General features: G+C 42.8%; 1 protein-coding gene across 2 annotated transcripts in view; it reads left to right on the top strand.

Annotated features, from left to right (window-relative positions):
• Positions 1-896: 896 nt before the first annotated feature.
• Positions 897-12,242, top strand: part of LOC112138124 (zinc finger E-box-binding homeobox 2) — a gene marked incomplete at its 5' end in the record, with an annotated part of 98,275 nt that continues 86,929 nt past the window's right edge. For both annotated transcript variants that reach the window (XM_024260691.2, XM_024260690.2), the window contains 3 exon segments: positions 897-1,091; positions 5,183-5,397; positions 9,221-9,329. In XM_024260691.2, the coding sequence (XP_024116459.1) occupies positions 897-1,091; positions 5,183-5,397; positions 9,221-9,329 (519 nt within the window).

Below are 12,242 nucleotides of genomic sequence, written 5' to 3'. Positions count from 1 at the left end.
AGGCCACTTTCAATAAAAAGTCCACAAACACGCGCGCAGAAGTCGCACAGAATTCTACTCTGTGCCGTTTGCATAGACTCTTCTCTGAGAGCAGCCACCCGAACGCACACCGACGCAGCTGGTGCGCGAGCACGTTTTCAGCCACAGAACTGCTGCATTCACCCCCTCCAGCTATGACTGTCTCCATTGTTTTTAGCATTTAGCCTAATGCTTTTGTTTTAGCATTTAGGCTCTGCCTTCCAGGGGAAAGGCACAGTAGTTTCTGGCAGGGAGGGGGAGAGAAGTAGGAACAGACCTGAAGCAGACCGGCTCAGAATGAAGACTTGAACACACAGATACACTAAAGGCAGCTGACGGTGGTACTGAATAAATAAAATGTGTATCGTGAAAAATGTCGTACCGAATCATGGAACATGTATCGAACAGTACGGTTTTATACTGAATATTGTTGCATCCCTAATATATATATATATATATATATATAGGAGTCAGATTTATATATATATATATATATATATATATATATATATATATATATATTAGGGCAGGGCGATACAATGATAACGATAGATATTTCGATAGAACTTTTTCTCAATAGGAAAAGAGTCTATCACAGTATTTTATTTTTAAAAAACAGCCACACAACGTGAGGCACAAACCTTCTAAGAATTAACTTTAAGTTCTTAGCTTATTCGCAAGATGTTGAGAAATATGTCAATGTTATGTTTTCTCAATAAAACTTGAAAACATTAGAATTTATTAATAGAATTAATGCTTTGTTTTCACGGACAGATAGATTGATAAGATAGAAGGATGAAGTAAACTCTAAATGCTGTGAAGTACAAAACTGAGTGATTGGAGGGTAACTCTCTACTACAAATCTTTTACCCACCCAGCAAAGCACCTGGATCGAGGTTCCAAGCCCAGTGAGTACTTCCTGACAGAGGAACTAGAAGACAGCGATGATGACTCAGCAGCCATCGTTGAGTACCTTCGGCGCAGCGACACAGTCATCATTTACCCAGAAGCTCCAGAGGAAGCAAAACGACTGAGAACAGCAGAGGTCACAAGTCAAAAAGGGAACAAGCTTGGTGAGCAGAACAGAACAGAACCATGACAGAATAACCACAAGAGCAGGGTCCAGACACCAAAACCTGGACACAACAACATGACATCTAAATGAATACTTTGGAAAGAGAGAGATATAGATTTCTTTTCAGATATGAAGGTGGTGAGGAGGAGAACCGTGTTGGTCCCTTTACTTGTATTTTGAATACTCTAATAACAGTGCTTACTGCAAGGCAAGCAATGGGTGAGATGACTACAAGTGTTTGACCTGTTTTGTTTGTTCTTTTATTGACAGGTGTGGAGTGAAGAGAATGTAGCCAGACAGTATAGGATGGTGTTGTGAGGAGGACTCTGGTGTTGAGGAATTTGAAGATGTTTTTGTACCTGCACCTTTAACATTAAACATAGGTGAATTAGAAAGACTAGTGGAAGATAGACTGAGGTCAGAAGAGAATGTTTGTGAACAACAGGATGGTTTCATTAAGAGAAAGAGAACCACAGATGTTTGCTTGAAGATGTTCCCGCAGAAGAACAGAGAAGGTCAGAAGAAGCTGCTTTGAGTCTGTAGATCGAGAGAAAGTCTTGGTCAGGATCCAGGGGGGAGCTGTGGTTTGGATGAGGAAGTCTGGAGTGACAGAGAAGAACGTTGGAGATGTTCAGGATATGGATTAGAGCTGGAAGACTGTGGAGAGATGTTCTGCAGGTGAGCAGAGGGGTTTATGGTGGAGGTGAGACTGCTGAAGGGTTCAGGTGTGATGTGGGACTAAAGAGAGTCACGAAGAATGAAAGGAAAGGTGTAGAAGACTGTGGAGAGATGCTCTGCAGGTGAAGCAGAGGGGTTTATGGTGGAGGTGAGACTGCACAAAGGGTCAGCATTATGGCGTAGAAATAAGACATCTCCACGCACGTATCAAACATTCCTCATGGACAATTCAGACCCTGAGAGGATAAATCAGACCCCCACGACCACTTTCTGCTCCTGCACGCTTGTATGTAATCCTCCACGAGCAGAAAAAGTCCTTGCACGCGAGAGACTGTCTACTTTCGCGTGCGTGAGCTGCTCTCTTGAGCACAAGTGATGCTTGCGCGCTCAGTGAGCTTGCGCACGCGCAACATTTTGGTCCGGTGCGCTTGTGAGGACTCTGACTGTGCTCACTGAGAAACTTTCTGCGCGCGAGTGAAAAAGGACTTTAGACAATTGGTGGCGGAGACAGAGGGCTACACTGGCCTTCTTCTGATTTGTCTAGAGCAGGGTTCCCTAAACTTTTTCTTCTAAGGGCCACATAACTGTTTCCTTCTTTGATGTGGGGCCGGGGTCGGTTAGTAAGCTAACAAAAAAAGTGTAACAATCACAAGATGTGTCTAAACGTAACAATTATGTTTTTCAGAAAGCCACACACAGCCATATTTTAGCAATTCACTTTCTATAATCTTCACAGAAAAAATAAATCTAAAGCATTCAAAAATTAAACCATTAAATAAGGAATCCTCTCCTATATAAACTTGTGCAGAAAAAGAATGTAAATGAAGTAATGAACAAATGTTTTTATGTTTACAAGAGTAAAATATGTAAAAACTTTTATTTTTTCTTCCAGATACAATGCACAAAATACATGACAAAAACAAAAAACAATTATTTACTATTCAACCTTTAACAAGAAACAACAGAAAACACTGCAACCATAACCCAAAATGCAAATTAAAATGTGCAAAACAAAAAGAAACAAAAGTAAGGTTTGTAATCATGGTAAAGGTTGGCATTTAGAAATAGAAAATATCTCATCTTTGTGAATCTGACCTGGATTCGTCTGTCAGTAATGATCTGATCAGTTCTGGAGAAAATTGTTCTCAGGTGTTTGCACAGGTTGGTTGTGGAGGCGGTTCTGTTTGAAATTCTTTTCTTACAGATTCTAAATTCTGTCTTCCTATTATCAATATCATTGAAATGGCCCCAGGTTTCATTTTTTTTCAGTGTTTTTGTCGTTTGTCATTGTTGCACCTACCGCGTTCTGCCTGTCCCTCGTGTGCAAACGGTAATGAGCTTCACGTACACTCTTTATGTCGAGCAATACTCCAATGTTCTTTAAAAAATGTTTACATACCATGATCAGAGGGCTTTTGATGAGTATAGATCGGTAACAGACATTCTTCGACCACGGGGGTGGGGGGTGAGACGGAGACGAGGGGCTTCTCTGTCGCGGAGGTCTCCAGTCCCTAACCCCTGCACTGTATTTTTAAAGTCTTTGTCCCGGCAATGTTTCGGCATGGCAGGTAGGCTACAGCCTCCTCTGCAAACCTAAACTTCCTGTCTACGTGGAATTAGAAGGCGTCGTCATCCTCAAAACTGACCAATCAGAAGAAAACCAGTGTAGAAAACCAATTGTCCTTTTTCACTCACGCGCAGAAAGTTTATCCGTGAGCAGAGTTCCCGCAAGCGCATGTGACCAAAATGTCACGCTCACTGAGAGTCTGCTACTGCGCATGCATCACTTGTGCTCGAGGGACCAGCTCACACGTGCTGAAATACACAGTCTCTCACGTATTCTCTCAGTCTTTTCTGCTCGCGGAGATTAAACACAAGTGTGCAGGAGGAGAAAGCGCTCGTGGGGGTCTGAATTATCCTCTCGGGGGTCTGAATTATCCTCTCAGGGGTCTGAATTGCGGAATGTTTGATATGTGCGTGGAGATGTCTTATTTCTATGTGGAGTTTTGACATGGGCTGCACGGTGGCGCAAGTGGTTAGCGCTCTCGCCTCACAGCGAGAAGGCCCCGGTTCGACTCCCGGCTGGGACCTTTCTGTGTGGAGTTTGCATGTTCTCCCCGTGCATGCGTGGGTTTTCACCGGGGACTCCGGCTTCCTCCCACCGTCCAAAAACATGCTTCATAGGTTAATTGGTGACTCTAAATTGCCCCTAGGTATGCATGTGAGAGTGAATGGGTGTGTGATTGAGGCCCTGAGACAGACTGGCGACCTGTCCAGGGTGAACCCCGCCTTCGCCCTTCTGTAGCCGGGATAGGCTCCGGCACCCCGCGACCCCGAAAGGGACAAAGCGGTCAAGAAGATGGATGGATGGATGGAGTTTTGACATTAAAAAAATGCCAAACAGCATTGAGCTTCTTTTTTCCATAGTGATTGACAGACTGACAGATGAGGTTAGACAGGAATCTGATGATGTATGCAGATGAAATTTTGATTTGTAGTGAGAGCATGAATAGGAATATCTAGAGAGGTGGAGGTTTATCGTGAAAATAGGGGAATGAAGGTCAGAAGCACTAATTATCTGTGTGTAAATGAGAGGAACTGTGAGCTTACAGGGAGCAGGCATGAAGAAGAAGGAGGACTTTAAGTTATTTGGGTCAACAGTCTAGAAAGAGGTGGAGAGGTGTGTGTAAGCAGGTTGGAATTAAGTTTTCAGGTGTGATGTGTGACTAAAGAGAGTCATCAAGAATGAAAGGAAAGGTGTAGAAGACTCTGATGCAGAGAAAGGGGGTTGCAGAGATGAAGATGTTGAGGTTTTCTTTGAGAGAGACCAGGATGGATCAGGACTGATTTCATCAGCTGAACATATCATGGTAGATGTTCTAGAGATCAATGCAGGGAAGCACATGGATCTGCTAGGACACGAGAGAAGAAACGGTGATGATGTTGGTAAAAGGATGCTGAGGTTGTAGCTACAGGGGAAGAGAGGAAGACCAAAGAGGAAGTTTATGGATATAGTGATGGAAGATATGAGGATGTTTGGTGTGAGTGAGGAGGATACAGAGGAGAAGAATACACATAATTAAAAGACTCAGTATTTCATACAATGAAGCTGAACATGGGTACCAGTGTGTCACAAAAACACAACAGCAACAAAGCAAGAAGATCAGTATACAACATAACGACAGATTAACATGACACAACTGGTAGTTTAAAAAATATGTGCATTACAAGTATATATGTATGTGGAAATGTTACTTAAAAAACACTTTAAACCTTTTAGGTTTCGTAATATAAATAATAGTCTGTCAAACTGAGTGATAGGAGCTTAAAGATAATCATATGATTGGAAGGTGTGAAGTGAGGACATGTGATGAAGCAGCTTACATCCCTAACCTCTAAACTCCTCTTTAGGCTTGCCCTCTGATCCCACAGATGACTTTGCTCAACTTCTCACCTGTCCGTATTGTGAGAGAGGCTACAAAAGACTGACGTCCCTGAAGGAGCACATCAAGTACAGACATAAGAAGAATGAGGAGAGCTTTGCTTGCCAACTGTGCATGGACACCTTTGACTCCAGCTCTCTTTTGGACCATCATATGACAACACACAAGCTTGAAAGAGAAAAGGTCGGATGCTTCTCATTTGCCTATTCCCTTGAAAGCGTTGAGAAATTATTGAACTTTTGTCAATACGTTTTTGTACTTTCTCTGCAGCTATTTATCATTTACACCAGTGTTCCTCATTCCAGGTCCTCGAGAGCCGCGACCCTGCCTGTTTTCCAGCTCTTTGTGGACTGCTTGCTGCTGATTACCTGGACCAGGTGTGTTCATTCAATCAGAATGTGGAGACATCTGACTGAACGAATCAGCAGCTAGCAGGGCATGGAGATCTGGAAAACAGCCAGGGTGGCGGCTCTCGAGGACCTGGAATGAGGAACACTGATTTAGACGAATCATTGCAGCAGATCACTTTAGATTCATTCTTAGTGACGTTATAGCATGGTTTCATTTACTCTAACAGGGAAAAATAGGGAAATTATTTTGTCAAAACTGAAGCCAAAAATGTTCACAAATGTCCTGAGATGTTCTTCAGTTGAGTTATGCCCACGTAATCTATGTGACTGCATGTTTTCCTAAGAATTCTTGATGCTGTGAATCTAACCATAAGACCCCTAGTGGTCAACTTCTGATCAGAGGATTGCAAGCTTGGTTCCTGCCTTGCCTGTTGCGGCAAAAAAGCACACATGTTGAAGTGTGCTTGGATGGGACACTGAATCCCAAACTGGTTATCAGCTGCAGGGCAAAATCACAGTAAAGTGGGGTGATCATCGCACAGGCAAACCTGCCGTGTTTGTGAACACAGTTCAAGGTGTTAGAGCATTATCTCAAATTGTTTGGTGTTAAATTTCCTCTACAAACAGGTAAATCATATTAAGGTCAGTAACTAAGTGGATCCAGTTCACCAATTACACCATGAACATAAGGAGATTTGCTGTAATCTGTCAATAGCTTCAGACCTTGTTCTTCATCCTCTTCAGACTTGGAAAAAACACGGTGACAAGGTGGATATGGAACTCCTTCCTCCGAATCTCTCTTTTGTCACAGCTAAAGATCCTTTACTTCTGCTGTGCACATCCAAAGCTTCCAAAACAGGCTTTACAACCACCCGTCTTTTTATTTGGTTTAAGGTTTAATTAAATGCTTCCTATTAAATTCCTGATACAAACGCCCCCTTAAAGAAGTGTTGGTAATGCTTTTTTTTAAAGAAACAGATGAAATAACAATTTATTTATCTCATGAGGGATCAATTAACCCTTCCGCTCTCCTTGGCTTGTTTACATTAAAAGTGGGGTCCTCTGATCCCCACGAGACAGTGCGCTGAACTTTTGTTTTCAATGATCGTTGATCTTTGCTGCCGTCCAATGACAGACATGAAGTCTTGTCCACCTTGTCCACCTTTGTCATGGAAGGGCTAACACCTCAATGATGGGTGGGGTCATCTGGACCCCATAAGAAAGCACAAGGGTTAAAAAAGCAGCAGCTGTACATAAAATAAAAGAAGACAGGGCATGGAATCAAGAAGATATACGGTGTGCAAATAAAGCAAAAAACAAAAGACAGAATCGTATAGATTTGTATACATATTTGCATTGATAAAGTGATAGAAACAGTATTTCAGATTGTGTGTCACTGCAGTGATGAATTGGAGTGTCAAAATACTGTAACTGTTTTGTTGAGTTGAAAAAACCTGCAGTGGTCACCGATATCTCTCAGCCCAGCAAGGCCAAGCAGGCCCCATATGGTTTCAAAGTGGGCAGAAAATGTGGGCCCTGAATGGGTCTGTCCACAGTTTCTGTGCTGGTCCCAGCTGTGTTTGCCCACATTAGCTTTAGTGGCTACGCTAGCCAGTCACCTGGTGGACAGTGTAGCGAGCTCCGCTTCTGGCAAAGCAAGTGAGCACCACCGCCCTGGGGTCAGCAGAGCTATCAGGGTCACCGCCCAGGCTGCTGGTCCCTGGGCAGCAGAGCCAATGTGGGCAAACACAGGCGAGGCCACCACGGAAACTGCAGACAAACCCATTCAAAGCCCACATTTTCTGTCCACTTTTAAACCATATGAGGCCCGCTTGGCTTTGCTGGCTGGGGGCAAACAAAGCGGTGATACATAGAAATCAACCAGTGATTGTTTTTAAATAAATTTGAGTGTTGCTCAACACAATCATCTCAACTCAAACTAATAAAACAGACCTGACAAATGAATAAAACCCCAAACAATATTTTGTGCCTAAACAAATCTATTGAACAATCATGGGACTTCTGCAACTGTCAGAAGGTATTCTGTATCGTTCTCCTGAAGAAAACTGCTCGGGTTTGAGGAGCGCTTGACTGGATGACTTGCTCGCTATATATATTAAAATTTTTACACTTTATTGGCCTAACCTTTTAACCAGTAACAGTTCATGTCCTTTTGATCTACATTGTTAAAGACAGCTGTGAGATTTATCGATTCAAGCAAGAATTTGTTTTTGCAGCTATGGATATTTAGTTATTAATATTTATACTTACTGTGGCCTTGATTTCAAATCAGCCTTGTTTCTTTATTTAGCACCCGGCTTTCTTCATTAAATGTTTTCAAAGCGTCAAAAAATCTAAGGGATGTTTGTTTCAAAACAAGACAGAGCAACAAAATAACGTCCTGATATAAAGTTTAGTTTTATGCCAGGAGCCTGCAACCTTCAGTGATTAAAGGCCATTAGGTTACATGTCTCACTAGTAACGTGTCCATTAACTCTGAAATTTCGCAAATTGGAATTTCGATAAGAAATTCTCCTTATGGAAACACCACAATTTTGAAAAAACTGGCATTTTTCGAAAAAAAAATTTTGCACTTTGAGGAGTGGTATTTGGGGCGTATCTGAAATGACATTTTTCGCAAAACTGTAACGAAAACACTTTTTTTGAAATCAATGCTCTTCTCGGTATGAAGAGTCTGCTCTGAGCGCTGCAGAGCGGGCACACCGAGAGGTCCCACAGCGTCACTGCTCTTTAGAAATTCTCATGAGATTGAGAGCCGTGACAGAATTTCGAATGGATGTTGTCGTGTTTTCAAACAGAAAAAAAGGTCCAGATGCTTTCCTGTTAGAATGTTTTTTCTTTTAACCGCTGAACAGGCTTCTCTCTCTTCTGAGTCGAGCTGCGCTGCATGCGCCCCAGACAGAGCTGTGACGTCACCCAAATGCTCCCTTTTAGTGAATCGAATTAAAAAAAAAACTTGTTCTCGTTCATTGCTATGTTTGTAATGACTTGTCGCGTGAGTTGGTTTGTGCTTTATCGCAAATTATGATTTAATGGAAACTGTGTCATTTCGAAACTGTAGTTTTTCAAAATTCCTAGAATTTTGATAAAGTTTTGCGCAAATGTGTAATGGAAACGCAGCTAGTGACAACAACCAATGTGCCTGAGCTGTCAACATCATTTTGAGTAATTTTGCATAACACATGGAACACTTGAAAGATACATGTAGACTTTAGATACATTGGACTACATACTAACTTAATGCGTAGTCTTGTGCAAAACAAAAGTTTTGAAAATACTGCAATGCGAGTTGACCTCTGAGTCTGAACAATACCAGCTCTCACTCTTTCTTTCTCTAGTATTCACGCAGAGCCCCAGATGCTAAATGTTTCACTCTTCTACCTTCATAAACGCCCAAAGCGCTTGGCAGTCAGAAGTCCCATGGGTACACATTCATGATGACAGAGCTGCCATGCCAGACACCAGCAATGTAGGGGTTCAGTGTCTTGTTTAAGGATGCTTCCACACACTGGCAGGCAGAGCAGAAACCAAATTTGTGACCTTCCCATCTTCCATGTCACATGTGCACATTGGCTTTCTGCATTCTCTGCACCACTCCTGGGCCTTCATTTTTCAATCTGTTTGTTTCTTCACAGCCCCCGCAGCTCAGCGAAGAATCTGAAAACCGAAAGTTCAAATGCAGTGAGTGTGGAAAAGCTTTCAAGTACAAGCACCACCTGAAGGAACATCTTCGCATTCACAGCGGTTAGTTGTGGAGTTTGCGACTACTGCATTCACAGGGTTGAGTGGAAGATTGATAAACTGATTTCCTTCTGAAATCAGTCTTCTAACTGGCACACACTCCAAATTTATACAAACCTTTATGGGAGGGACTCACAGGGAGCTTTAGTCACATGACAAATGAGGACTTCTTAAGGGCACACAAAGATTTGTATTATTTGTTAGCATAGAAACACTTGTCACAAGTGGACAAATGGACTGAGCATCTTGCAGCAGGTTCATTATTTCATACAGGAGCCAAGCACAGCTAAAAGTGCACAAAGTTAAATCAGGGTCAGACAGGCAGAGGTCAGTTATGATTATGGGATCATCCAAGATGAGACTAGAGTTGTCAGGGTCCAGGTGAGGGTCAGGGCAGGCAGCAGGCAAACAGAAAATAAGCAGGGTCAGAAACAGAATCAGGTCCAGATAGAAACACTCAGTAGTGCTGGCAGGATAGAACAAACAATCTTCACACTGAGAAAAGCTCTGTGCAGTGCGTAAGTATCAGGTGGGTGATTGTCTGATGGGAGTCAGGTGAGTTAATAATCTGGAGACTGCTCCCACTGGTGACCAGAGGGGGAGACAGAGCTCTGACTCCTGACAACACCAAAGTCAGAACTACTATGAAGCACATCAGGGTTTCTTTTGTCTTATTACTTCTTTAGGTATGAGGCTAAAGATCAAAATTCATAACTAAGTCACAGTACTTGGACTTCTTTAAGATCATTTGGCTAAGAAAGGTATACACTTCAAAGATGCACTAATGTTAGGGGTGTAGTGGATCACGGGTATTCCGTGGTTCATATGGATCACTAGTCACGGTTTGGGTCACATGTGTACCGCAGATCCCCCCTCCCCGCGGCTGCTGCATATCCATTGCGTGCCTTATCAAAATAAACAAAATCCACACCGAATACAATTGGCATCAAATTCATGTACTGTATGCCATCTTTGCATATTCATCACTCTTTTCTCTGTTTTTGTAGATGTGGTCTTCAGACATGTAAATGTGATCAGAAACTACTTGTTTTTATATTTTTGTTTATGTTCAAAGTTCATAGATGTGTGAGTGTATATCTATACCTAGAAGTACCTTATAAATGTTTTCTCAAATATGTGTTTTAGACCAGTGATTCTTAAGCATGGGGCAGCGGCCCAATCTCGGTCCGCGAGCGCCGCCTAGTGGGCCGTGAAAAAAAAATCTGTTCTGAACCTGAGGGCCGCGAGGGCCGCGGGACCTGAATGCAGCTTCCTACCCCCACCCACCCGCTCTGGAGTCGTCCCACTACATTGATGTGTGTGCGTCTTTCTAGCTGGTCACACACTGGTAGCGTGCGGATCGTTCAAGAAAGCGGACCACGCGGGCTTATTGACGCACGTGCAGCAGGTGGGATCGACACCGCAGTCACCCACGTTGTGGCAGAGAGGATATTCTTCTTCTATTGTATTTTTAATAGAGCTGTCAGGCGATTAAACATTTTAATTGCGATTAATCGCATTGTCCACAGTTAACTCACGATTAATCGCAAATTAAAACTAGAAAAATTGCATTACCTCCGATAATGCATGTGTGAATGCATTATCGCGCTAATGCGGTTGTTGTAAATTGCGTAAATTGCTTAAATTTGCAGTAATTGCTTAAATTGTGTAACGTGTATTAAGTGCTTAAAGTGTGTAAAGTGCTTAAGTTGCATTAACTAGCATTAAAAGCTTAAATTGCGTTAATTTGCGTAAATTGCGTGAAAATCGTAAAATGTACGAATACCAAAAGTTCGTGCATTAATGTCCTGAACGTGCTGAACGTTTTGATACCAATATTGTAAAAGTTTTAAGGTGCAGTAAAAAGTTTAAAATTTTCCCATTGACTTAACATAGGGCTGAAAATTCGCATAAATTGCGTAATATCGCAAAAACTGTCAAATTTGCGAAAACCAAAAATACAAGCAGTAATGTCCTTAACGTGCTGAACGTTTTGATACCAAGATTGTGTAAATCGCATAAAGTGTGCTTGAGTTTTTACGTGCCGAAAAACGTACGGAAGAAAACGTAAATGAAGAATCTCAATAGTGTGAATGCATTGAATGCATTCACACAATTAATATGGTGTCGGGAGGGGCACTGAGAGGACATATCGATGTCCTCCATTTTAAACCGCACCATAGACATGTAGGGCCGTTGGTGGGAGGGTGACGGGGCATCTCTGTGAGCAATCAGGAGATGTCCTGTTAAGGCCTTCTCACCAATTTTAACTGCACCCCTTTAGTACACACACCTCTAACACCACAAATATACACTCTAACAAGCAAACACGCACGCATCACACAAGGAAGGTGGGACCTCTGACCTTCTGTCCCCTACCCCAGTGGTCCCCAACCTTTTTGGGGCTGTGGACCGGTCAGCCAGTGTGGAGTTATTCCGCAGCCCGGCTGGGGGGGGGGGGCATTTTCAACCCATCTCCATCGATTGGTCTGAGTCATAGCTGAGTCATGGAATCTACAGGAAGTACTGTCACCAATCAGGAGTGAGTTTATTGCAACCGTCCGCCTCTTTCCACGACTCGACCACGAGACCGCGGGATGTAAACAGCTTCTACTTTAATAACGGCCGGCGGTTCGGGAGAATTGTTGAAGCCTTTGAGGGAGAACCATCCCAACATTTGATTCTGTCAGCGGTCCTTTGGGATTTACTTACATTTATTCCTTTTTGTCGAGATAAAAGGGGCATTTGGGTGACGCCACTGCAGAGGGGCACGTGCCCCCCTCGCGGGCGGAGCAGTTTGTCTCTTTTTATGCACGGCCAGGTTACAATCTGATCAGATGCACGTGAGAAGCGCGTTCAGCGGTATTTAAAATAAATAACCATCCCAACAAGTGAACAGCTGGATCTTTTTTCTGT

This window comes from Oryzias melastigma, unplaced genomic scaffold, assembly GCF_002922805.2.
Source record: "Oryzias melastigma strain HK-1 unplaced genomic scaffold, ASM292280v2 sc00204, whole genome shotgun sequence".
NCBI classification, from domain to species: Eukaryota; Metazoa; Chordata; class Actinopteri; order Beloniformes; family Adrianichthyidae; genus Oryzias; species Oryzias melastigma.
Note: the sequence above shows the minus strand (reverse complement) of the source record. Positions and strands in the feature narration are given on the sequence as shown.